The sequence below is a fragment of the Oncorhynchus gorbuscha genome, linkage group LG10 (assembly GCF_021184085.1).
Source record: "Oncorhynchus gorbuscha isolate QuinsamMale2020 ecotype Even-year linkage group LG10, OgorEven_v1.0, whole genome shotgun sequence".
Lineage (NCBI taxonomy): Eukaryota > Metazoa > Chordata > Actinopteri > Salmoniformes > Salmonidae > Oncorhynchus > Oncorhynchus gorbuscha.
In genome coordinates, this window is record NC_060182.1 from 32,388,546 (window position 1) to 32,415,707 (window position 27,162).

Consider the following 27,162-nt stretch of genomic DNA (forward strand, 5'->3'; position numbering starts at 1 on the left):
AAGCCCCTGTCACGTAAATGCCCGCGGGGCGAAGGCGTGGTGAGCGTGGATGAATGCAAGCGTGCACGAATACTGGAGAAGGCTACTAATAGTGGACAGCGATACAGCTCACCGACTCTCTCCTCTGCTGAAAACGAAAGAGGCATGCATTGAATGGGGTTCCAATATGTCAGGGGAGACCTATTTTAGAATCAGGAAACCAACCAGCTGAAATACAAGGAAACGCCCAAACCGAAGGTAAGATTGTCAGGTTACGATGTGACAATAATCGATTTGCGAGTATTCTTTGAACTGTGCGGGGGGAAAAGTAGACGGGTTCATTCACGCATCTTTGGGAGTGATACATTAACCGGCTTTATCATATCGTTGTTTTAGGCTTGGTTGTGCCATTGTTGTTTTATTATCAATATCGGCATCAGTGTTTTTTCTTTCAACAAAATAATCGTACGGATTCCATCCATCCATGGGCTTTTTCTGCTCTAATTGGGGACTCAGGTTTGTCATTTAACAGAAAATAAACCACCATTAGCCATACATGTTCATTGTTCCTCCCTCATTTTGAAAAACGTGTAACTAATAGCATACAACGTTTTAATTGATCATTATCCTACTGTATCAAAATGGTAAATACCATTCTTTATGTGAATGGAAGAAAACAAAAACGAGTTTATAGATGATCAGATAAGAAACACAATACATTTGCGTTCTGCCTGACACACCTTGGTTGTCAGGCTATATCCAGTCTAGTCTGCACTGAACAGTATATAGAGATAGGGAGGGATAGGGACATGGGTTTGGTCAGCGAGGAAGGATACAGTGCAAAAAGAAGGCATCCTTACAGTAATTGTGCTGGGTAGACCTAAAGTAAATAGGCAATGATTATCTAGATCTATTGATGTAGAAAGGTTGTCTTCAGGATTAGGCCTGTTGTAAATACAGTAAGCGTTTACAATTCATCTGTTAGCATCAGAAACTCAGGGGCCTCAGTTCAGTTGATTAATTCATAGAAACATCAATTTACTCTGCAAGTATAAAGTCTCTCTGTTTTGCTGATCTGTTTTTGTCCATGCTGAGTACTTAGGCTACATGTAAATAAGATAGTGATGAAGAGTTGTGGATGATTTGCATAATTTATTTTAAATTTAGCAGAAGCTCTTCCAGACTTATAGGAGCAATTCGGGTTAAGTGCCTCGCTCAAGGGCACATCAACATATTTTTCACCTAGTTTGCTCAGGGGTTTGAAGCAGCAACCTTTCGGTTACTGGCCTAACACTTTTAACTGCTAGGCTATCTGCTGGCCATTTTTTGCATTGTATGTTGTTCATGGCTGCTCTAAAGCAGCTGGCTCACACCATAATTTCCATGAATAAATGTCACCTGTGTACTAGCAGCCAAAGCAACAGCAGGACACAGTGGGAGGTCCTTGTTGTACAGGTGGCAGTGCCAGTAGCTAGTGGTTGAAGCAGTGCAAATGTAGGAACTTAATTTGATCACCCTGTTGAGGAGAACTTTCCTGCAATGCAGGAAATTTAAAGCTTGGAGGTTTAAAATGGCTTCTGAAGTTTGTCATTTCCACTTAGAAATTTCTGACCTTATTTTCCCTTTACGAAAAAATTTATCAACCCCTACAAATATCTCAATGAATTATAATCCACATAATAATTAAAATGTCCTGTTGCTGCAGGATTATTTCCTGCTGTAGCAAACTTGCTCAAATTAAGATCCTACATATGTAGTTGTAAGAAATAATCATGTTTAATGGCAGTTGTTTTGGCCAGCTCTGGCCTAATGTTACCAGTTGCATAGGTTATGTAGTTTACTCATGAAACACTTGTAAAAAAAAGTACACTCATGTCTCAACTGCATTATTACTATCTTTTTTACACTTCTAGATTTAGCAGTGAACAGAACAAAGAAAGAATAGCAACACTACCACTGAATCTCCCACCGACTGTCACAAGTCGTCACTATTTGTCACGTTCTCAGTGAGATTCAGAAAGAGACACTGGGTCCTGACATAGTTTCAGGCAGCTGGCATGCTAAACAGGAATGGCCTGTTTTTCAGATATGGAAGTGAACAAACTTCACTATCCTGAGATTTATCCCGTTGTGATGGCCCCTGCAGTTGTTGGTCAGGATATCCTGTTGAAAACAGTGTTGTGACTAATGTGATGTTGCACCACTGGAGATGGTTTAAAACCGATATAAAGTAATGACTGACCCATTGAAAATGAAAACGGGGTCGTTACGGACAAGTGTTGTTTAAGTGGGTAAGTAAATATATAGTCATTTGAAATAGTAAATCATAGCTTTCAAATCAAATCAATCAGATGTTGTTTGCCACGTGCTTCGTAAACAACAGGTGGAGACTAACAGTGAAATGCTTTCTTACGGGCCCTTCCCAACGATGCAGAGAGAAATATATAGAAACAAAGATTAACATGAGGAATAAATACGCAATGAGTAACTTGGCTATATACACAGAGTACCAGTACCGAGTCGATGTGCAGGGCTACGAGGTAATTGAGGTTGATATGTACAAATAGGTAGTGGTAAAGTGGGTAGGCAACAGGATAGATAATAAACAGCAGCAGTGTATGTGAAGAGTCAAAAGAGTTTGTGCAAAGACAGTCAATGCAGATAGTCCAGGTAGCTATTTGGTTAACTAAATCAAATCAGTTTGATAAAACAAATCAAGTTTATTTGTCACGTACGACGAATACAACAGGTTAGTGTTGTACAGTGAAATGCTTACTTACAGGCCCTAACCAAAAGTGTGATTTTTAAGTAAAAAATAGGTATTAGCTGAACAATAGATAAGTAAAGACATAAAAACAACAGTAAAAAGACAGTGAAAAATAAGAGTAGTGAGGCTATATACAGGCACCGGTTAGTCATGCTAATTGAGGTAGTATGTACATTTGAAGTCTGAAGTTTACATACACTCAGGTTGGAGTCATTAAAACTCGTTTTTCAACCACTCCACAAATTTCCTGTTAACAAACTATAGTTTTGGCAAGTCGGTTAGGACATCTACTTTGAGCATGACACAAGTAATCTTTCCAAGAATTGGTTCCAGACAGATTATTTCACTTATAATTCTCTGTATCACAATTCCAGCGGGTCAGACGTTTATATACACTAAGTTGACTGTGCCTTTAAACAGCTTGGAAAATTCCAGAAAATTATGTCATGGCTTTAGAAGCTTCTGATAGGCTAATTGACATCATTTGAGTCAATTGGAGGTGTACCTGTGGATGTATTTCAAGGCCTACCTTCAAACTCAGTGCCTCTTTGCTTGACATCATGGGAAAATCAAAAGAAATCAGCCAAGACCTCAGAAAATCCATTGTAGACCTCCACAAGTCTGGTTCATCCTTGGGAGCAATTTCCAAACGGCAGAAGGTACCACGTTCACCTATACAAACAATAGTACTTAAGTATAAACACCATGGGACCACGCAGGCGTCATACCGCTCAGGAAGGAGACGCTTTCTGTCTCCTAGAGATGAACGTACTTTGGTGTGTAAAGTGCAAATCAATCCCAGAACAACAGCAATGGACCTTGTGAAGATGCTGGAGGAAACAGGTGCAAAAGTATCTACCTGTATATCGCGTGGCGGATGTGATGCTACCTACCCTCACCACCTGGGGCGGCCCGTCAGGAAGTCCAGGATCCAGTTGCAGAGGGAGGTGTTTAGTCACAGGATCCTTAGCTTAGTGATGAGTTTTAAGGGTACTAAGGTGTTGAACTCTGAGCTGTTGTCAATGAATAGTATTCCCCCATAGGTGTTCCTTTTGTCCACGTGGGAAAGGGCAGTGAGGAGTGCAATAGAGATCTGTTTGGGCGGTTTGCAAATTGGAGTGGTTCTAGGGTTTCTGGGATAATGGTATTAATGTGAGCCATTACCAGCCTTTCAAAGCACTTCATTGCTACGGACGTGAGTGCTATGGGTCTGTAGTCATTTAGGCAGGTTGCCTTTGTGTTCTTGGGCACAGGGACTATGGTGGTCTGCTGGAAACATGTTGGTATTACAGACTCAATCAGGGACATGTTGAAAATGTCAGTGAAGACACCTGCCAGTTGGTCAGCACATCCCCGGAGCACACGTCCTGGTAATCCGTCTGGCCCCGCGGCCTTGTGAATGTTGACCTGTTTTAAGATCTTACTCACGTCGGCTACAGAGAGTGAGATCACACAGTCATCCGGAACAGCTGACGCTCTCATGCATGCCTTAGTGTTGCTTGCCTCGAAGCGAGCATAGAAGTGATTTATTTAATCTGGTAGGCTCGTGTCACTGGGCAGCTCGCAGCTGGGCTTCTCTTTGTAGTCTGTAATATTTTGCAAGCCCTGCAACATACGACGAACGTCAGAGCCAGTGTAGTATGATTAAATCTTAGCCCTGTATTGGCGCTTTTCCTGTTTGATGGGTCGTCGCAGGGCATAGCAGGATTTCTTATAAGCTTCCGGGTTAGAGTCCTGCAATTTGAAAGCGCCAGCTCTACCCTTTAGCTCAGTGCAAATGTTGCCTGTAATCAAATCAAATCAAATTGATTTATATAGCCTTCTTACATCAGCTGACATCTCAAAGTGCTGTACAGAAACCCCGCCTAAAACCCCAAACAGCAAGCAATGCAGGTGTAGATGCACAGTGCAGGTGTAGAAGCACTGTAATCCATGGCTTCTGGTTGGGGTATGTACGTACAGCCACTGTGGGGACGACGTCCTCGATGCACTTATTTATAAAGCCAGTGACTGATGTGATGTACTCCTCAATGTCGTCGGAAGACTCCCGGCCTCTGGGTGAGCGGTTTCCTGTTTGCTTATGTCCTTATACAGCTGACTGAGTGCGGTCTTAGTGTCAGCATCCGTCTGTGGTGGTAAATAAACAGCCACGAAAAGTTTTCCTACATACAAAACATGTAGAGGTCTGTAATTCTTTATCATAGGTACACTTCAACTGTGAGAGACAAAAATCCAGAAAATCACATTGTATGATTTTTATGTAATTAATTTGCATTTTATTGCATAACATAAGTATTTGATACATCAGAAAAGCAGAACTTAATATTTGGTACAGAAACCTTTGTTTGCAATTACAGAGATCATACGTTTCCTGTAGTTCTTGACCAGGTTTGCACACACAGCAGCAGGGATTTTGGCCCACTCCTCCATACAGACGTTCTCCAGATCCTTCAGGTTTCGGGGCTATTGCTGGGCAATACGGACTTTCAGTTCCCTCCAAAGATTTTCTATTGGGTTCAGGTCTGGAGACTAGCTAGGCCACTCCAGGATCTTGAGATGCTTCTTAGGGAGCCACTCATTAGTTGCCCTGGCTGTGTGTTTCGGGTCATTGTCATGCTGGAAGACCCAGCCACGACCCATCTTCAATGCTCTTACTGAAGGAAGGAGGTTGTTGTCCAAGATCTCGCGATACATGGCCCTATCCATCTTCCCCTCAATACGGTGCAGTCGTCCTGTCCCCTTTGCAGAAAAGCATCCCCAAAGAATGATGTTTCCACCTCCATGCTTCACGGTTGGGATGGTGTTCTTGGGGTTGTACTCATCCTTCTTCTTCCTCCAAACACGGCGAGTGGAGTTTAGACCAAAAAGCTCTATTTTTTTCTCATCAGACCACATGACCTTCTCCCATTCCTCCTCTGGATCATCCAGATGGTCATTGGCAAACTTCAGACGGGCCTGGACATGCGCTGGCTTGAGCAGGGGGACCTTACGTGCACTTTAGGATTTTAATCCATGACGGCGTAGTGTGTTACTAATGGTTTTCTTTGAGACTGTGGTCCCAGCTCTCTTCAGGTCATGGTGGATGTGTTGTTGCCTACCCTCACCACCTGGGAGCGGCCTGTCAGGAAGTCCAGGATCCAGTCCCACAGTACATACACCACTTAGGCCAATACTTCAGCTAGATATCTGCCTCTACACACTAAGAACAGATGATTCCTCAAGGGTTCTTTGGGACGGGTGATGGTTTCTATATGGAGCCATAATGACTCAAAGAACCCTTTGAGCCCTTCAGTGGTTCTTTGCCATTCACATAAGGGCTTTAAAATGTAGGGCCTGTGGCTCATTCTAATATTTTGGGGTGTGGTTGCGCACTTCTCCTTTTGTGCAACTGTAAGCAAGAATGTCATTACAGTTTAGCTAATATGTTGTATTGTGCCATTACATGTTAAACGAGTGTATATGATGAAGTCCAGTGACTGCGTCTTGTGAAAGACGTATGGCTTTGTGTCAGTTGTTGTCTGTTGTCTAAACCAGTGGTTCTCTCCTCAGGGATTCCCATCTGTTCCAGAGCTAGCGCACCTGATTCAACTTGTCAATTAAAACAATAATTACATCTAAGGAATTTTAACAATATAATATGGCTAACCAGAATAGAAAACCCTATATGGTTCTTCAAAAATATCTACAAAGAACCTTTGAGATTAACAAAGGTTCTTTATAGAACCTTTTTCTATAAAGGTTCTATAAAGAACCATAAAAAAAGGTTTCTATATAGTCCCCAAAAGGGTTGAACCATAGAATAAACCTTTTTTGATGCTATATATAACTTGTTATTAATGGTTCTTTATGGAACCTTAGGAAATTGTTATTTATATCACCATAAATGTTCCATTTAGAACCTTATGAACCTGTTTTTGTATAGAACGTTAAAAAAAGGTTCCATATAGCACCAAAAAGGGGTCCGCTTTGGTTACAATATAAATTTATATGTAGATTTTTTTTTGTATGTACATCTCATTTCTAGTCTAGTGAATCTACCTCAGTACATGAGAGGCGGTTTGTGAGGCTGTTTGATACTGGTGATGAGCAACACTCAGTTGGCAGCTTTCCCTTCAGGAACCATGAAGTCTCCTGAGGATCTACATGAAACATACTGACTGGAGAGAGGATTATTTTTGGAAAGGCTGGTTATCCTGCATTTAGACATACCTTGGAAGACATACTCTAAATCATGTTGTGAAGTCCATAAGTAGGGCAGTATACACTTTCTATGAAACTGTGTGCATAAGACCTTAACCATTATGGCAATTTTAATCCTCAAACATCCATTTGTATCATACACCTGTTTAACTCTATAACTCTAAATGCTTCAAATTCATGTTTCTTGCTAATACCTGTATTAACAACTGATGACAGTAAATGCTCATTTACGAACACTACTACTACTACTACTACCACTACTACTACTAATATCACTTATACTACTACTACCCCTACTACTACTACTACTACTACCACTACTACTACGACTACGACTACTACTACCACTACCACTACTACTACTACTACTACCGCTACTACTACCACCACTACTATTACTACTACTGCTGCTGCTACTACTACTACCACTACTACTACTACCACTACTACTACTACCACTACTATTACTACTACCACTACTACTACTACTACTGCTGCTACTACTACTACCACTACTATTACTACTACCACTACTACTACTACTACTGCTGCTACTACTACTACCACTACTACTACTACTACTACTACTACTACCAATACTACTACTACTACTACTACTACCACTACTACTACTACTACTACCACTACTACTACTACTACCACTACTATTACTACTACTACTACTACTACTGCTGCTACTACTACTACTACCACTACTACTACTACTACTACTACTACTACTACTACTACTACTACTACTACTACTGCTACTACTACTACTACTACTACTACTACCACTACTATTACTACTACTAGTAGTACTACTGCTGCTACTACTACTAATACTACTACTACTACTACTACTACTACCACCACTACTACTACTACTACCATCACTACTACTACTGCTGCTACTACTACCACTACTACTACTACCACTACTACTACTCCTGTACTAATACTGCTACTACAGCTGTCATGGTTAGACAGTGTAGACAACTTGGTTAGTGTTCAGGGCTTAGTGCTCGTTGATGGCAATAATATCAAATGACATAAATCAAACTTCTTAGATGAAGGCTGTCATCGCTTAATTATTTTATTGCAGCAGATATTGCGAAAGCATCATTCATATTTCAAGCAGTTTATGCAGCATACTCTCCTGTGTTTCATTGTGTCCAATATTATAATTCTCTCCAACATCAGTAAACGCTTCGAACAGTCTTATAAAGACTGGTAGATGACAGCCAACGGCCATTATATTTGACCAATTACCAATTAGGCCAAGGGAGAAATCAAATATGGGAGACCTCCCAGCACCACTCCCTTCAGTTCACTGCCTCAGGATCACAGCCTAGGTGAACAGGTGTCCCAGCCTCCCCTCAAATAATTCTGCTCCATGTAGTCTTTACGTAGATGTTTGCTTTGGGGCTCAACTACAGTGTCATGACCAGTCACCAGCAGAAGCCAAAGGTGCATTCACATATCAGTAACAAGTTACTGAGGGGAATTCACTGGCCATACAACCATCCAGTCATTTTGTGTCAAAACACCAGAGAGTGTTTGTGCGATTGTGCTCTGACTGAAAAGAGTGTTGTTGCTGAATGGAAATCTACTACAGTACACGTGATTAGATTAGGTCCTTTTTCAATAACCCTGGCTTGATAGCATGGGAGCAGGGTATCCTGTTTAGTAGGCTGTTTACTGGCACTTGAACTCACAGGAAGACATTGTTTTGACTGCGTAGAGTGTTTGGTTTTTTTAAAGAGTGGGAACCCTATAACCCTGATATTAACTAGTTCAGATCCTAATGAGTTTTTACTGGTTGTCAAATCCACCCATGACACATTGAGGCTAATTACCACAAAAATATAGACTAAGTCTTATGCATTGCTTTGCAGCACGACACCAGGAAATGTGAACCTGATCATAGAAATGTGCAAAATGATCGCAAGCATTTAGCCCTGTGCTACATGTCTTAACCATGTTCAGAGGACAGTAACAGTAACAGTCTAAGGAGCAGACATGAGCTGGTGTGTGAGACGAGGTTTCATCAATAATGCACAGAAACAGGAAACTGAGATAAGATAGGGTGCAACCAGGACATGACATCCAACCAGCATCACATATCTTTAACAAAACCAGACGTTTCATGCAGAAGGAAAAAATTGTTCAGCGTCTGTATGAATCCTTCTGTAGCAAATCATGAAAACGCATGGTTCTCTTTCTATTTTTAAGACAGTATAATCTATTGATCATGCACTCAGTCTGGTGTTTCTTTGGTAGACTAGCCAGATACTCTAGGTTGTGTGAATTACAATGTGTAATCAACACAAATATCTCCGGAATGACTTGGAGCTTTTCAAGTGAAAGAAGCAGCTAATTAAAACATTATTTAAAATACAAGTACTGTACATGTGTAATTATCGTCCGCTTACCAATTAAAGGGTTCCTCAGTAATGAGGTCACGCACTGCCCAATACGTTGTGCACCAATATGCCGGAATATTTAGTCTGCCATTAAACACGTTCATTGTTCTCACATAGTGGATAATCATGTACAGTTTTAAACTGTCATGTGAAAGTGACATTGTTGATAAAGTTACGTGAAACAAGTCATTTACGTTGACATGATTCAAACCAAGCATTATAGAGGGTTCTGTTTAGGTCCCCTCAATACAGTTGATATTAGAGCAGTCAAGGGCAAGCTCCAATCCATAACATTAAACCATTTCACTGTAACAAGCTATCTATACCAACCAGGCCTCTAGGCCTCAGTACTTACAGTCCCTTGCCCATGGCCTGTGGCCCACTTTTCAGACAGCAGAGACAAAAAAAAGCCTTGACATTTCTTTCACCATGTCCCGCTACATCTCTGCCATGTGGGATTAAATGCATGTCTCGGCCCTGAAGGCAAGGGGTGTTTTATTGAAAGCTGTTGAATAGACTGTGTTTGGTTGACTGAGCAGTGACAGTGGTCTTGGATAAACATTAATACTGTAGGCCTACTGGAAAATTGGAATCAATATTCCAGTGAATCGATACCAATATACTGTATATTATCATTATCATGCATTAGTATAGATATACGTTTGCATATATATACTTCCAAATATTATTCTTTTTATTTGTCTCTCTCTCACTGAAGCTTGGTGTGAGGTTGACAGTAAAACAAGGTCTTTAAACCCCCCTAGAGTCTATATCTAAGTAACATAATAAAATGATCCCATCAAAATCTGTCTGTTTAAAATAGAGATATCTGTTTTTTTGTTGTTGCATGGAATGTGTCTCAATCCACCACATTCTCTGTCTCCCTTTCGCAATCTGTGGTGGAAAGTGGCAGAGCTACAGCACTGTTTGTCAGACCAGGAGACATCCCGAAAATCCCCACAGCACTCGTCTGAATTCGGTAACGCTGATGTGCCAACTTTTGTCTGTAACGTCCGAACTGTTTGGGCTACAGTCTCCCCACTGTAGAAAGAGACGTTTTGAATGTATTATTAAACGCTATAGGCCAAACTAAATATTTTATCAAATTATGTATTTATATTTTTGGGGGATACCTAAAGGGGTCATAATATTCCAAATCAAATAGCTAAATGGTCCATGGTATGACCTTCTTAAAACAATTCCATATGTCAGCTTAGAACCCCCTCCCCTCCCCCTCCCCCCAACAGCTTAGACTTTTAAGAATGAAAGAAAATACATCAGAAGTGACATAGAATTTAGCTTCAGCCCTACTGAGTTTGTTCTTCTGGAAAAGAGCTTTGTCCAGATGAAAGCTGTGTCCAGATGGATAGAAATAGATAGGCTTTAAAGCTGCCCACTGTGCCCAGATGGACAGAAATAGATAGGCTTTAAAGCTGCCCACTGTGTCCAGATGGATAGAAATAGATAGGCTTTAAAGCTGCCCACTGTGTCCAGATGGATAGAAATAGATAGGCTTTAAAGCTGCCCACTGTGCCCAGATGGATAGAAATAGATAGGCTTTAAAGCTGCCCACTGTGTCCAGATGGATAGAAATAGATAGGCTTTAAAGCTGCCCACTGTGCCCAGATGGACAGAAATAGATAGGCTTTAAAGCTGCCCACTGTGTCCAGATGGATAGAAATAGATAGGCTTTAAAGCTGCCCACTGTGTCCAGATGGGATAGAAATAGATAGGCTTTAAAGCTGCCCACTGTGCCCAGATGGATAGAAATAGATAGGCTTTAAAGCTGCCCACTGTGTCCAGATGGATAGTAATAGATAGGCTTTAAAGCTGCCCACTGTGTCCAGATGGATAGAAATAGATAGGCTTTAAAGCTGCCCACTGTGTCCAGATGGATAGAAATAGATAGGCTTTAAAGCTGCCCACTGTGTCCAGATGGATAGAAATAGATAGGCTTTAAAGCTGCCCACTGTGCCCAGATGGATAGAAATAGATAGGCTTTAAAGCTGCCCACTGTGCCCAGATGTTAAAAGGGGGCACACCAATCTGATGGTTCATTCAATTAAATTGGCTGATACTGTAACTACACATTGGAAACAAATCCTCACATGTGCACGCACATGAGGGCCTAAAGTAAGAAACATTTCTTGACATTTTCTACCCCACATAGAATTCTGTACTGTAGTGACAAATCACCATGCTCCCCCTAGTGGTCAACATGTAAATGCAACTGTGACTATTGGCAGCAGGTTTTGAGGAGAATCAACTATGATAGTATTGTCATCACAAAGACACTAGACATCCTGCTGCTATAATACTGGCAGAACATTGTCAATGCAAAGTGCCAAATAATGTAGGTCTTTGTTCGCTGTGCGTTACATTCAGTCATGCTAAATGAATTAAATCCATTGAATGTGCATATTTCACATTCAATCATACAAATGTTAATTTATCACATTGTCAGTATTGCATGGCCTTTAAGTCAGGGCCCTTAATTGAATGAGTGCTAATTAACATAATCAACAACGGGTGATACTGTGGAATTGAGTGTTCCACTTCCGTTTCAGTGAGATAACCAATCAATTTAGCCATTACTGTATGGCAGACTGGGAAGTCGGTCCTGTGTGTGTGTGTGTGTGTGTGTGTGTGTGTGTGTGTGTGTGTGTGTGTGTGTGTGTGTGTGTGTGTGTGTGTGTGTGTGTGTGTGTGTGTGTGTGTGTGTGTGTGTGTGTGTGTGTGTGTGTGTGTGTGTGTGTGTGTGTGTGTGTGTGTGTGTGTGTGTGTGTGTGTGTGTGTGTGTGTGTGTACATGTGTACGTGTACGCATCTGGGCCTAAATGAGCCTAAATATGGCAGGTGAAGCAGACATTGATCTCTGTCTGTCCTGTCTATCTAGATGGAGCCAAACTGACTAGACTTGTCTGAGACAGCCCTTAAGGGAGAATGCTTAAAGAGGTAGTAGTGCAGTTACTGTCTGGTATCTAACACCATCCATCATCTGTGTTTCCTCATGCCCTGTGTTGTCCCTAGAGCATAAATAATTTGGCCACAATATAAGTCACCTGCACCAGGTCTTCTGGCTGACCCATGTTCCCTCAGGCTTAGCAGAAGCAGCGTTCTGAAAGCACAGTCTGTAGTCTAGCATCTGAGCCAGACATGCCCTAGCTCAATGGGTTGGCAGCACATAGCACTGATGTTGTTACGCAAACAAACCCAGCCAGACTTGGGTTTGGTACCAGACGTGGCAGGGCAGGGACCGTGCAGTATGGACAAGCTGGTGGTCAGAGGCGCTCGCTTCGTGTTGGATGTCAGTGTGTGGAAATTGAGGAAGAAGGGCTTCATGCTGAGGATGATGAGCTCTGGACTGGGGGTTGTTCAGAAATGTGTGATAGTAGTTTTATTACCACAAAGACAGTAGTCCCAGGGGAACTCCACAAGGCACAGCAGCACTCCATAGATCAGTAGGGGGACTTCATCTGGTCAACCCCATTCTGTCACATACAATAGAGGGCAGTTAGAGGGGCTGGTTGAGGTGTGTGTCTTTGTCTGCTGTAGTCTTGCCTATTATGCGATATTGTGATGGATGTGTAAGTCATTGTAGGTTGTATGGATATAGCGGAAACCTATATCTTAGCAGTACTGTATGAGAAACCTATATCTTAGCAGTACTGTATGAGAAACCTATATCTTAGCAGTGCTGTATGAGAAACCTATATCTTAGCAGTGCTGTATGAGAAACCTATATCTTAGCAGTGCTGTATGAGAAACCTATATCTTAGCAGTGCTGTATGAGAAACCTATATCTTAGCAGTGCTGTATGAGAAACCTATATCTTAGCAGTGTTGTATGAGAAACCTATATCTTAGCAGTACTGTATGAGAAATCTATATCTTAGCAGTGCTGTATGAGAAACCTATATCTTAGCAATGCTGTATGAGAAACCTATATCTTAGCACTACTGTATGAGAAACCTATATCTTAGCATTACTGTATGCTATAATTTGGGAGGTATCAGGTGTGATGTTGATAGTTTTGGGAGTACTGTATGTGTATGTATTGTATGTTTTTAAATGCTACAAAAGGCTAGATACTGTGTACAGAATTACTTTAAATCCTTATTGGTTTACCATAGTGCTAAATCCATTAGACAATGGAGTCATTGTAATGAACAACATCAATGATTATTTCCTTTACAGGATTAAGCTCTCTGGACTGTGAATTGCTCAATATGGGACTTTTTAAATAAAGACTTGCTTTCTAACCATTTCTAAAACAAAACCGCTCTTTGAAGGCTGATGTTTGATCTTTGCCAATTTGCATTGACAGAGACAAGATTTCTACACAGCTGAAATGTCCTACTAATGTCATGATTTGCATTATCTAAACAGGGTTGATGTTGATTGACTGTGATCAATTCCAATACACCATTTACTACATATACTACAAGCACTGAACTTAATTTGAACCTAACTTCCTGTTCCCCATTGTAGATGACGGAGGGGAGACTCTGCCAGGTGCATCTCCTTGACGACAGGAAACTCGAGCTGCTGGTTCAGGTACAGTATACTGCCTTCATTTTTTTCCTTGAGATTATTGTAACATTTAATTTAGTTCCTATGAATTTCAAATAGTTTTGACAAAAAATTATAATGCACTCAAATAGATAGGCCTAATGCCCTATTCAAAATATCTCCTATTCCACAGCCCAAGCTGTTGTCCCGTGAACTGCTAGACCTGGTGTCTTCCCATTTTAACCTCAAAGAGAAGGAATACTTCGGACTAACGTTTGCTGATGACAGGTAAGTCACATTGCTTATTTTGTGTAAGTATGTAAGTATATGGGTGTTAGAGTATATAGTGTGTGTGTGTGTGTGTGTGTGTGTGTGTGTGTGTGTGTGTGTGTGTGTGTGTGTGTGTGTGTGTGTGTGTGTGTGTGTGTGTGTGTGTGTGTGTGTGTGTGTGTGTGTGTGTGTGTGTGTGTGTGTGTGTGTGTGTGTGTGTGTACTGTATGTATGCTTGTATGCATGTCTTCACAGTGCTGTTTGTTTCTCTAACACTTTTCTTCATTGACTCTTGCAGTGGTCAGTGTAAATACTTGCAGTTGGACCGGAGAGTTCTGGAACATGACTTCTCTAAGAAGGCTACTGGGCCTATCGCCCTCAACTTCCTGGTCAGGTAGCAATGACACCATCACCATATCTGTAGCACATACCTTCCAGTAGGGAGCACTCCTGTATTGGTTTGAGATGATGATGAATGGGGTTTTATTACATTAGGGAATGTCTTGTAGTGGGTGCTGAGATTAAGGATTGTCTTACTGATTATGCATGCAATATGTATTTTATCATTGAATTCAACTAATTGTTTTTCAAACCTCTATTTGTGTTTTTCCCTGAAGGTTTTACATCGAGAGTATAACACTGCTGAAAGACAACACGACGGTGGAATTATTCTTCCTGAATGCAAAAGCTGCCGTCTACAATGTAAGCTACTTGTTATTTTATTCGGCTTTGTGTTGATCTAACCGGTGAATCACACTGATAACCTTCGGTTTCTCAAGGGTCAGGTTGCTCTGATTCACCGTCTCATTCTCCCTCTTTATATACCACCGAACCTCAAACAGTCTGACTGTGGCTGTGAAGCACTGTTTTGTCACAGCTATGTTGGAATGAGATGAGACAGTCAGTAAGGGTAGACTGCTGAGCGGTTCAGTCCAAGAGAATTCTATTTCGATGATTATGAGTTAGTCATCGGGACAGAGCTCAGATACAGACACCTGCAAAGCGTCTCAAGAGCCCATATGTACACGTACGCATGTATGATTAAGATTTAATTCTTACAGGGGGATATAGAGGTGGAAAGTGAGAATGTCTTCAAATTAGCAGCAAACGCCTTGCAGGTTAGTTCCTTATTTGCTTGGGGCCCTGTACTTTACATTAATTGGCCACTCTAAAGCATACATCTTCTGACATGTTGTTTTGTATATCTATTCAGGAAGCAAAGGGGGATTTCTCAAGGTAAGGACATACACTGAGTCTACAAAACATTAAGGACATCTGCTCTTTCCATGACATAGATTGACCAGGTGAATCCAGGTGAAAGCTGTGATCCCTTATTGATGTCACTTGTTAAATTCACTTCAATCAGTGTAGATGAATGGGAGGAGACAGGTTTAAAGAAGGATTTTTAAGCCTTGACACAATTGAGACATGAATTGTGCATGTGTGCCATTCTGAGGGTGAATGGGCAAGACAAAATATTTAAGCACCTTTGAACAGGGTCTAGGAGTAGGTGCCAGGCTCACCGGTTAGTGTCAAGAACTACAACGCTGCTGGGATTTTCACAGTTTTTCCACAGTTGTGTATCAAGAATGCTCCAGCACCCATAGTTCATCCAACATACTTGACACAACTTTGGGAAGCATTGGAGTCAACATCCCTGTGGAACACTTGAGGCTGTTCTGAGCAAACGTGTTCTTAAGGTGTTCTTAAGGTTTTGTACACTCTAATGAGTATCTAACACAGCAGGTATCTAAGGAGCAAGACAACACCACACATTTAACAAAGACCTTCAATAATGGAACTGTTTCTCCAGACTTACAGTCAAATCAATGACAGCGTAGTTTGTTATAAGAGGGAAGGCAGTGATGTTGTGTCTTGTGAGGCTGTTAAAACCTCACAGAGGCCTTCTAATGAGTCTCATACCACTGACAGCTCGGCCAAGGCTGAGGTCTGCAAGGCTGGATTCTAACAGCATAGCTCTATCACCTTTAATAAAGCTTCTATTGCAACAGCAGCACCTTCTTTACTGTCAGGGACCATCCAGGTGGAATCAGAGAAAGGGAATTATGGAACACTGTGGACCTTTGTCTGCATTTCCACCTGTTTCCTTCCAGAGAAAGGGCCTTAAGTTAGGTCATTATCAGGAACGTCCCATGTGGCCATGCACCTGGAGCATGTCTGCCAATTAGGTTTCTGCACCTGTGGGTCAGACAGTCTGACTCCAACTGAATGGGGGTGATATCCATTAGAAGCTCATTCCAGGTTGTTTGGACTTTAGAAGGCCTCAATGCATGGTCATGGTTTCTCTACATAGTTTTCTGCATAGTCATTTGCTAACTGTTATGTACAGCATTAGTTACGGAATTTCACCATCCATATCTTCATAACCATTCTGTTTAAACATTATTCTCAGTGATGAAACCACCAGAACGGAACTGAAGAAGCTTCCAACTCTTCCCAACAAGGTGCTAAAGGAGCACCCATCACTTACATACTGGTAAACTAACCTTGGTAACGGTTTAGTTTAGAAAGACTGCTCAATATCAAGTGGTTCAACAGCAATGTTATTGCAGACAATGATTTGTGATGCATGATGCATTCCTGAGAGGGAGGAGTGATGCAGCCCATAATTTAGCAGTTGAAGGTGTCATCATCATGCTTTTTACAGTGAGGATCGAGTGATAGAGCATTACAAACAGCTGAAAGGAGTCTCCAGAGGACAGGCCATAGTGAAGTGAGTATTGTAAAAACAATGATCCCTCATTCCCTCTCATACACGCCTGTTCACCACAAGTCATCAGATAAAAGACATCAGGCCCTGGCTTCATACATCTTGCTCTCACCCCTCACCCTCTCTCTCTTTCCATCTATCTCTCTCTCTCTCTCTCTCTCTCTCTCTCTCTCTCTCTCTCTCTCTCTCTCTCTCTCTCTCTCTCTCGCTGTCTTGCATGCTATTTCACACTCTCTCATTGCTCTCTCTCTCCCTTATTCTCTCACTCACACATACACACTCTATCTCCTTTCTCGCAACCAAGGTCTGATAGAAATCAATAACCCACTCCAGTTACTGTCTGGCCAGTGAATCATTGTGATTCACTGTAGGCATCTTTAACAGATCAGGCTCTCATTGTCCTGTGTAAAGTACCATCTATAATGTTTATATGGTGAACCACCTTTTGAAAATGAGAGGGAATTTGGGATGCAACTGTAATAGAACTTTATTTCAATTCAGGTATTTGACCCTAGTGGAATCCCTACCCACCTATGGTGTCCATTATTATGAAGTAAAGGTAAGAATACAGAATATTGCATTATGCACACAACAACAGCTATTGCACTTATGAAATCAGATTTCTCTAAGGGAATGGACGTATGCAGTTCAGTCATGGTGCTATGCTTTTGCCTCACAGGACAAGCAAGGCATCCCATGGTGGCTTGGGATCAGCTACAAAGGAATTGGCCAGTATGATTTGCAGGACAAATTGAAACCACGGAAGGTACGGTCATTTGTTTGTTCCCATTTGTGTTCTCCTCTATTTACAGTACAGGATTCGTTTTTGCATGAGCTATTTTATTGGCCGTGTACAGCAGTCATTGTGCAGTATAGCCTTTATACAGGCGCATAGGAGATTCATTCTGCAGATAAGATGTCTGCCTGCTACTGTCGAATGATGTCTTGACAGCGCTAGGAGCTTCATCAGTCTATTTGAGGAATGATGAAATGACAGGGCAGGGATAAAGAGTCCTCTGGCACGTAGCACTAGACCTCTCGCACACATTCATCACCTATTCCACTGATCAGGGTTGGGCCCCCGTTACAGCTGGAGCAGACAAGGCCAGACTTGAAAATCCAAGTGACAGTCGGTTCATAACCAGACTGTTTGATCGATCCCTTAAGGTAAACATGACTTTGGAGGCCTGTGTTTATTATAATTCTGTCTGACAACCTACCACTCATAACCAAATCAATGTCAGGACAGAGGTATGCCTGCACTACTTTGTCCTGGCCAGTTAGCATATGTACTTATTTATCATTCTGAGAATCCTGCATGTCAAGTGTGTAACCCGTTCTTCTGGTTCAGTGGATGTTTTCTAGCTTGGTGTTCTTCTGTTAAGAAGAGGAGGAACACCCAGCTTTGTGATCCGGTCTCTACAGTATCACATTATTAAGTTTATGGTCTATGGACTTATGAGTCTGAACATGAAGAGAGACGGAGAGCTGGTTGGGGCAGATGTTTAGTGTTGAGAGGAGGGAGGATGGTGTTTCTGTGATGTCAAAGGCAGGGAGGCAGGGTCTGGGTGTTACCATTCGGAGTGATGAGAATACCTGAGGAGACTTGTTGGAAGCAGAGAGAAAGGGAAAGGGAAGGAAGGAGTTGTTTGTGTTGTTTGAGCTCGACAGAGAGGAATACAGGCAGCAAGGATTTAATTACTGGACCTCTACTGGTAAGAGTCTGAGATGAAGGTTCAGTTTTCCATATTGGATGCTGACCATTTAATTTGTTCAATGAAAAACAGCTACAGTGGTGTGAAATGATTGACACCCTTGATAAAGATGAGCAATAATGATGAAATAATTCAAATACTGAGCTATAGTCTGTGCTTAACATTGGGAAATTATATTACTTTATACTAATACAATTGACACTCCTAAAGATTCTAATAAATAAAGTATGCAAAAGTTTAGTATTTGGTCCCATTTTCCTTGCACTCAATGACTAAATCAAGCTTGTGACTCTACAAACTTGTTGGATGCATTTGCAGTTCGCTTTTGGTTGCTAGGTTAGCATGTTTTGGGGGTATGATTTTGACCCTCTGTAACTTTCTCACTCATCCTTTATTCACGATTCATTCAGGATTATTCGTAATCATGGTAGCAGCCTCCACATTAATGTAGAAGTGATTAGAAATCTGTTGTGATTCACCATTGACTTAATCATGCTAATTAATCATGGTAATGATTTAATCATGTACCTTAAATGAGTACATATGAAGGTGTCATATGCAGGCTTTTTTTAAATAACATTTTTATTTTATTTAACCTTTATTTAACTAGGCAAGTCAGTTAAGAACAAATTCTTAATTACAATGGCTTTGACAGTCATAGTTGAAGTGAAAGGTTTCACCAATCATCAATCAGTTGTTTCTGTGTCTCTCTGTGTTGACCTCCATAGCTGTACCAGTGGAAGCAACTGGAGAACTTGTATTTTCGGGAGAAGAAATTTGCTGTTGAGGTGAATGACCCTCACAGGTGAGGGCAAGTCAAACTATAGATATTTATCACAACTACATGTATTTGAATTCCCTTTAGACAACCGAAGAAGCTCTTCTTCCTGAGAATAATCATGGTGTATGTGTTATCTCTAAACAGGCGGGCAGTGACGAAGCGTACATTTGGCCAGACTGGCTTAGTCATCCACACATGGTACGCCAGCCACTCATTGATCAAAACCATCTGGGTCATGGCCATCAGTCAGCATCAGTTTTACTTGGACAGAAAGCAAAGCAAGGTAAGGTGTAAGGTACCATTTAATATGATCCATTTTGAGTCCTGACTCAATCACTGTGTCTGTGTTCTGTACCTTTATGCATCCCTATACCAACCAAATTGATACATTTATTCATGTAGGATTAAATGCTTGTATTTACATGTAGACAGTGTAGGTCTGTATTATGTATTGACTATATCAATCCCTAATCCTCGATCACCTCAATCTCTTCATCCCAACAGGGTAAAATAAGTGCAGCGAAAAGTTTGGGTGATATTGCCATGGATTTAACAGAACATGGAGGAGGAACCAAGATAACCAGACTGGGAGATAACCTAAAGCACAACCTTATTATGGCTAGCACTGGCAGCCTGGCGTCAACAGGTATTCTGGTAGCTCAAAGTCACCTCTTTAGCTAAATGTTTCTCTTTTGAAATACCTATATATGGAAAGGGATAGGACAAATTTACCGGTATTTGTATGCACTTTGTGTTAGAAAATGTGCAACCAAAACAAGCAAACAGACCTAGGGTACATTTACAGTGTAAACAACGTCACCACTACAGGGTCTGCAGATTCAGCAGTGGACGAGGAGCAGAAAAAGGAGAAGATCTCTGAGCTAAAGAAGAAGGAACAAGAGATCCAAGATGTCTTGACCCAGAAAACAAAGGAGCTGAAGAAAATCTGCTTGAGAGAGGCGGTGAGCTAACTCTCATCGTTACTCTCTGCTTGTAGACAATTGCTTACATTGATTTTGCTCGTTACGAGCACCTGGAGGTGCTGAGCTGATACAGTTAAGGAATTCATTTTGCTTTGCAGCCAGGCTCATTCAGTAGAACACCAGTGAAACTACTTTATAAATTGCCTTAGTTTGGTCAGTTGAGACTATCGGAGTAAAACGCTCCGTAACTGTAAGAGCCTGTACGTGATCTCCAGGACCTTTAGTGAAGAGTGGGTCATTTTCCTCCAGTTGTTTGCTGTAAAGTTAAATGACCCGGATGCTTTGTTGTGTGTTTTCAGGAGCTCACGGGCAAACTGCCCAAAGAGTATCCCCTGTCTGCAGGCGAGAGACCTCCTCAGGTCAGACGGCGAGTTGGCACAGCCTTCAAACTGGATGACCTCTTCCCATACAACGAGGTCTGTATTGAAACAGCACTGTTCAGTATATGTATATATATTTAGCTAATCTTGGCACCCAGAACCTAATCTCACGTGCATGATGGCCTTTTTAAGTTTACTGCAGTGTGCTCAATCATGGTCACACAGAGTGTTTCTTTGTAGTCTTAAACAAATCTACTTTGAAACAAACCTCACACACATGGTTATGGGCTTAAATTAGATTTTGATTTGCTTTGGGGGAAAAAACAAGACACCTGTACCATGTCAGATATAGAGTTGAAATGTATTCAATTTTGAGTTTGGATCCAATATTACACTTTATATACATCATAGAAGACTGAAATATAACAGAACTGGCTTCGTTCACCCATGAGACCACTAGAGGGCGATTTGTTAATTCAACTGCAGGTAAATTATTATGTATGTTTGTCACGAGAGACTAATATTTAGTAGAATATGACATGACATGAATTCCATGATTTCCTCATAGAGGGTAGTAAACCGGGTTGTTAGGATATTATTCTAATTAGAGTAGCATCTGTACCGTAGCGTTTTTGTGTGATGAATGGAATGTGATTGGATTGCATTCATGTCCTGTCCTGTTTTGTATGGATCACGTGTTGATGAGTTGTCTTCTGTATTTCCCAATAGGCACACAAACGACTGCAAAATATTACCTTGTTGTTATGGCTACATTGTGTTGTAATTTTCAATTGGATATGCATGTCAATTGGTCATTTGAAATTGAAATGGATCTGCCGTTCTCTGCTGCAATATTGTCTATAATGATGTATACTCTGATCTGTAGGACCCTTATCTGAGGAACCTGGAGAGCAGGTTTGCTCTGCAGCGGAAGATCGTGGAAGCAGCTAAGAAACTGGCATCGGAGGCAGAGATCTGTAAGACGGTGAAGAGGAAGAGGAGGAGGAACTGTCAGGACGCCATGAGGAAACTGCAGCAGGTCGAGGATGAGATGAACAAGTACAGAATCAAGAAAGGCAAGAAGCCTACCCAAAGAGCCTCTGTGATTATCGCAGGTACTGGACATAAAAGTAGACACACACACATTCCACTGTATGAGTTTATTGATTTGTACTATAATCTTTCATCTATAATGTGCTTTCGTCCTTCATCCCTAGATGAGCTTCTCCGTTCAGAGACGAGCTCGCTGTCAGACAGTCAGATTCTGGATGACGGTGAGTGGGACAAATTCCAGTCATACAGTAGCTACATGACCTTTGTTGCAACAGCGCCTTTACGAATTCCATCTGACCATGAGTTTTGTCTCTTTGTCCAGATGACTCGGAAGGTGCTCTGAGGCCCCGGTCACGGTCGGTCCAGTGCTCCCCACAGGTCAGTCCTGCACATTCCCTGGATCACCACCACAATAAGAGTCTCAGCAGGTTAGCAGCGTTTGACGGCCAGGATGCTTCACATCATTTTCACCCCAGAGAGGTGTCATCTGCACACAGCAGCCCCGCCATAACGTTACCCAGATCTCCACGGGACCCACGCAGCATGCCCTCCACCCCCGTTATGACCCGCAACGCCTACAGCAGCAGCCATCTCAGGTGAGACCCCCCCCTCTCAGACCAGCCTACCCAGACCCTTACCCGGTCACAACATCAGCAATACCTGCATCCAAACGTTTAACAGAAAACTATTGTAATCATAAGTATTTAGTACTGTATGCTGTACATCCAGATTTCTTAACACTATTTGCTTGACAACCGTCTAACAACACGTTTATGTGACAATAACACATGTATGTTGTTTTTTTTAATTACATTTTTTGGGGTGTGTGACTTTTGCAGGTCGGATGGGAGCTCCCAGTCCTTCAGGCACCGCAGTGGCAGTCTGGAGTCCCAGCAACGGATACTAAAGGATACCGACTCAGAGAAGCCAGTCTTCACCCTGTCCCCTGCCCGCAGGAGCAACAGCACAGAGGCCCTGGAGGACTGCTCCTCCTTCACCAGTCAGTCCAGCCTGGACTACCCAGGCAACCCCCACTACTGCACCTTGGACTCTCGAACCCGCAACCATCAGCTGCACAGGAGGGTGGAGGTCTATGGAAACACAGGCAGTATGCCTAATCTGGTCCAGAATCATATTGGCTGTAGTTATTTGTATGAGCCCCCAGTGCACTATGCACCGACTGCTTACTACGTGGCAGGTTACCCCTGTCCAGACATGGAGCCCTACTCCAACGGTGCTTACGTGTATGAGAACGAGATGGAGGGCCACTACAATGTCAACCCTTCCTACCAAGTCCACAATTATCACAGACACGAGCGCTACAGGACCTATAGTACTGATCGAGCGGACAGCCTTGCTCAGAACCCATACGCCACCATGAGATTGCCCCGGACCAGACAGGGGCCCCGCAATGAGCCCTTGCAGAAGAACATGCAGAAGGCTCTGGTGGCTGAGCACCTAAGAGGCTGGTACCACCGCAGCGGTGGCCACAGAGAGGCAGGCAGGGGTCTGGCTGGGTATGACTATGACAACGGCTCTCAGCTCAGCCTGGGATACCAGACCATGCCAGCTCCCTTCAGCCACTCCAGCCGAACCACCTCCTACTCCTCAGGTAGAAATAGATCCTGCTTCTCCTCATATTGCAACAGGTCACCTCAGAATAACATATTCGGTCTGCTCACCCTCAATAACACAGAGGGACATGTTTTTTTTCTGATCAATATAATGCATACATTCCTAACATACTGTATGACAATATGTGCTGTATTGTTTGTTAGGGTTAGGGTTGAGGGTTAGGGTTGGACCCGGGATGTGGACATGAAACTAGGGTTAGGGTGTCATTGTCTGAGACTCCCCAGTATATGTCTGTTACTTTAGTCCAACTAAAAAGTGTCTCTCTTTCTAGTTTCCTCATCAACCAGCACAGGAAACTGGCGCAGCCAGTTGGCTGTGGGTGTAACAGACTATGAGAACATGACAGAGTCACCACAGCACCCTCACCCAGGAGCCCATGGCAATTACAACCGCAGTCCCACCCATACCAGGTGATAACCAGTAACCTACCACAGCACCGCACCTACATTTTCCATACCATACAGGCTATTATAAACTGGGTGGTTTGAGCCCTGAATGCTGATTGGTTGACAGTTGTGGTATAGCAAACCATTTATTTTTTACTGCTCTAATTTGGTTGGTAACCAGTTTATAGTAGTAATAAGGTAACTTGAGGGTTTGTGGTATATGGCCAATATACAGTATCAAGGCTAAGGGCTTTATTCAGGCACTCCATGTTGCGTTGTGCAGAAGAACTGCCCTTAGCCGTGGTATATTGGCCAATAACACACCCCCTCGGGCCTTACTGCTTAAATATAGAATTGACAACAGTATCACTAAGTATGGGAAATGAAGTGGTTCACTCAAGACTATGACCACTCTTATAATTGGTTGTCTGTCTGCTAATGTTTTCTCCTCCCCATACTCAATGGCATGTACTCTTGTGGATGTCACCTCTGTTCACTCTCTGTGTGTCCCTGTCACGATATTGAGCCTCAGGACCTCTCTAGCATTGTCACCACTTGCCACTGTCCTTCCACTTGCTCTTACTCCTCCTGCATCCTCTACTCTTCTCCACCTTCTTCCTCCTGTTCCTCCAGCTCTTCTCATGATTGGACAGGTTGTTTTGGCTGTCATATAGACATTTACAGAGATTCAAATGCTATCCTTATCTATGAACAGTCTTTGCTAGTAAGTGACATCATGTGGCAGCATGTTCAGTTTGTTTGGTCTGTTGGCGTGAAACTAAACCCCAATAATGAAGTAGTCTCAAATCAGTGTATATGAACTGGTGATCTTTTCACTTTCTTTCTATCTTTCTCTCCTTTCACTAACTGGCCATGCTCAATCATCATGTACATAGATTTCCCCCAGAATGCAATGTGTTGAAGAGGTCTGATACAATGCCAGTGGAGTCAGTAGAGGTGTTTGGTGCTGTGGCCAATAACACTGAGGAAGACCATTAGGCAACTATTCAAACACAGAAGGGTGAGATGAGATGCAAATAGGCTGTCGTAGTGGTAATCCATTTCCATCAGTGTCACTGTTGTCAGTTTCCATCTATGTCTCATCATTTGTCATATTGATCAATATACTGTAGCTCATTTAGTGGTGTCCACCACAGGTTCAATCAAGGTGAAATCAATATGTAGACCATTCATTAAATGTACAGCTAGAGCAGTGGTAACACATACTGCCAAGGCCTAGTTGGCCACATTCCACTCCATTCCAGATAATTACAGCTCTTAGGTCCTCAGCCACCAGTGGCCATGTCTTACCCGGTTGGCCAAAGGTTTTGCCAAATGATCTTGGTCTTTAAGCAGGCTCACAAATTCAGCATGGACGCATGTGGAGAAAATGTTGTGTTCATTACATCCTGTAGCTAGAAACCACACTTTCACAGTGTCTAGCTTCACATCTACAGTTAAAACACTTTCACAGTGTCTAGCTTCACATCTACAGTTAAAACACTTTCACAGTGTCTAGCTTCACATCTACAGTTAAAATACTTTCACAGTGTCTAGCTTCACATCTACAGTTAAAACACTTTCACAGTGTCTAGCTTCACATCAACTGTTAAAATACTTTCAGTGTCTAGCTTCACATCTACAGTTAAAACACTTTCACAGTGTCTAGCTTCACATCAACTGTTAAAATACTTTCACAGTGTCTAGCTTCACATCAACTGTTAAAATACTTTCACAATATCTAGTTTTCACATCAACTGTTAAAATACTTTCACAGTGTCTAGCTTCACATACACAGTTAAAACACTTTCACAGTGTCGAGCTTCATATCAACTGTTAAAACACTTTCACAGTGTCTAGCTTCACATACACAGTTAAAACACTTTCACAGTGTCTAGCGTCACATCCACAGTTAAAACACCACATCCTCCTCATAACTCATAGAAGTAGTAGAGTTGACCTACTTTTGCTTGCCTCTCATTACTGTGAGTTGTGATCATATTAAGTGGAGAAAATCTCATTTCAAATGTTCCATTCCTTTTTTATTGCATGGCTTGCTTGACAAGACAGTAGCATGTTTGCTTTTGTTGAATAGTGTGTATCCATGGTCTGTTGTGTTCCATCTTCATGCCTCTAGATAATAACTTCCAGCTGTTGCAACATGCAGGGGGTTTCATGAAGTACTATGCTGTCCTACAGTATGGGATACTTTTATATTGACCTTCTGTTTGTTTGTTTTCATCTCTTCATTACAGAAGAGTATACATGGATGGAAATTATATGGGCATGCACTGAAGATAAGAGGACCAAAAGAATCACTGGCACAATGACCCCAACATTGGAAGCACGGTTCTCTGGAAGGATACCAACTAACCTCTGGACATGCTGCATTATGACACTCTTGAATGACTCTCCCATGTGCCTTGGATTAGATGGAGTTGGATATTATTCAGGAAGACATGGGATGTGGTGATGGCACAAATGCAAGGTTTTGGTGATCTGGGAAATCAGCTTCATCATTGTGAATATTGTGAAGGATCTACAAACAGCATTTCAAACCCCGGGATACCTTTGACCCAAATATATTACCCTCTTGTATTATGACAAAAATAAGTCTTTAAAAAAAGTTAGCATTGTCTTTATGATAATCAGTCAACTGTGTGTTGGGAGTGTATGGATAAGGAGTTAAAGCAGGATACCTCCAAAGTGTTGTGCCATACAGTACACACAGAGCACTATTTAGTGAGCTACTCATTATACATGTTGTAAATCAACTTGAATATCGTTGTAAAACATTTAGGTATACATTTTGGAGTTACTATTCACAAAGTGTGATAACAAAATAATAAACCAACCCTTCCTGACTGCGGTTTGTCAGTCAATGGACTGATGCGCTCTCTCCTCTCCCATGTATGAATCTGAATGTACATGTTGATATTGTTTAAAGATGATTCATGTTTTCCTTTTTGTGATCGTGTTAATGTGGTGTATATTGCTTGCATGTGAACATAAACTTTTGATAAGCAGCTTTTTTGTATATTGTAAAAAGATATGCCTTAAAATCATGTGTCTTTATTGTTTCTCTTTATTGTCTTTCTCTACACATTTGTACATTGTCCACATATTGTTAGGCTTCGTCATCTCCTACTCTAAGTGAAATATTTCCCACTTGGATTTGGGAAATCAATAAAAAAAAATGTGTGAGACACACAGCATGTGGTGTGACTTCTTTAGCCCTCAACAAGACTAGATTTCTCCATTGGTGGGGGCAGGTAGCCTAGCGGTTAGTGCGCTGAGCCAGTAACTGAGCTGACAAGGTAAAAAATATTTTGATGTGCCCTTAAGCAAGACACTTAACCCTAATTTGCTGTAAACCAACACATTGCACTGCACCTATCTGGGGCTA

General features: G+C 41.8%; 1 protein-coding gene across 3 annotated transcripts; it reads left to right on the forward strand.

Annotated features, from left to right (window-relative positions):
* The first annotated feature begins 32 nt into the window (after positions 1-32).
* Positions 33-26,968, forward strand: LOC124045892 (FERM domain-containing protein 4B-like). Of its 3 annotated transcripts, XM_046365669.1 has the most exons (23): positions 33-237; positions 13,862-13,927; positions 14,076-14,170; positions 14,451-14,546; positions 14,770-14,854; positions 15,214-15,270; positions 15,366-15,388; positions 16,566-16,649; positions 16,821-16,886; positions 17,385-17,442; positions 17,563-17,649; positions 19,327-19,403; positions 19,524-19,662; positions 19,884-20,025; positions 20,208-20,341; positions 20,662-20,778; positions 21,569-21,797; positions 21,900-21,956; positions 22,058-22,331; positions 22,575-23,347; positions 23,642-23,780; positions 24,653-24,777; positions 26,012-26,968. In XM_046365669.1, the coding sequence occupies exons 2-22, from the start codon at positions 13,862-13,864 to the stop codon at positions 24,753-24,755; spliced, it is 2,901 nt and encodes a 966-aa protein (XP_046221625.1). In that variant the 5' UTR covers positions 33-237; the 3' UTR covers positions 24,756-24,777; positions 26,012-26,968. The 3 variants fall into 3 exon arrangements, with proteins under 3 accessions (XP_046221625.1, XP_046221626.1, XP_046221627.1); XM_046365670.1 differs by lacking the exon at positions 24,653-24,777 and having other exon boundaries at positions 37-237; XM_046365671.1 differs by lacking the exons at positions 33-237; positions 13,862-13,927; positions 14,076-14,170; ... (6 more) ...; positions 17,385-17,442; positions 17,563-17,649 and adding an exon at positions 18,207-18,598.
* Positions 26,969-27,162: the final 194 nt, after the last annotated feature.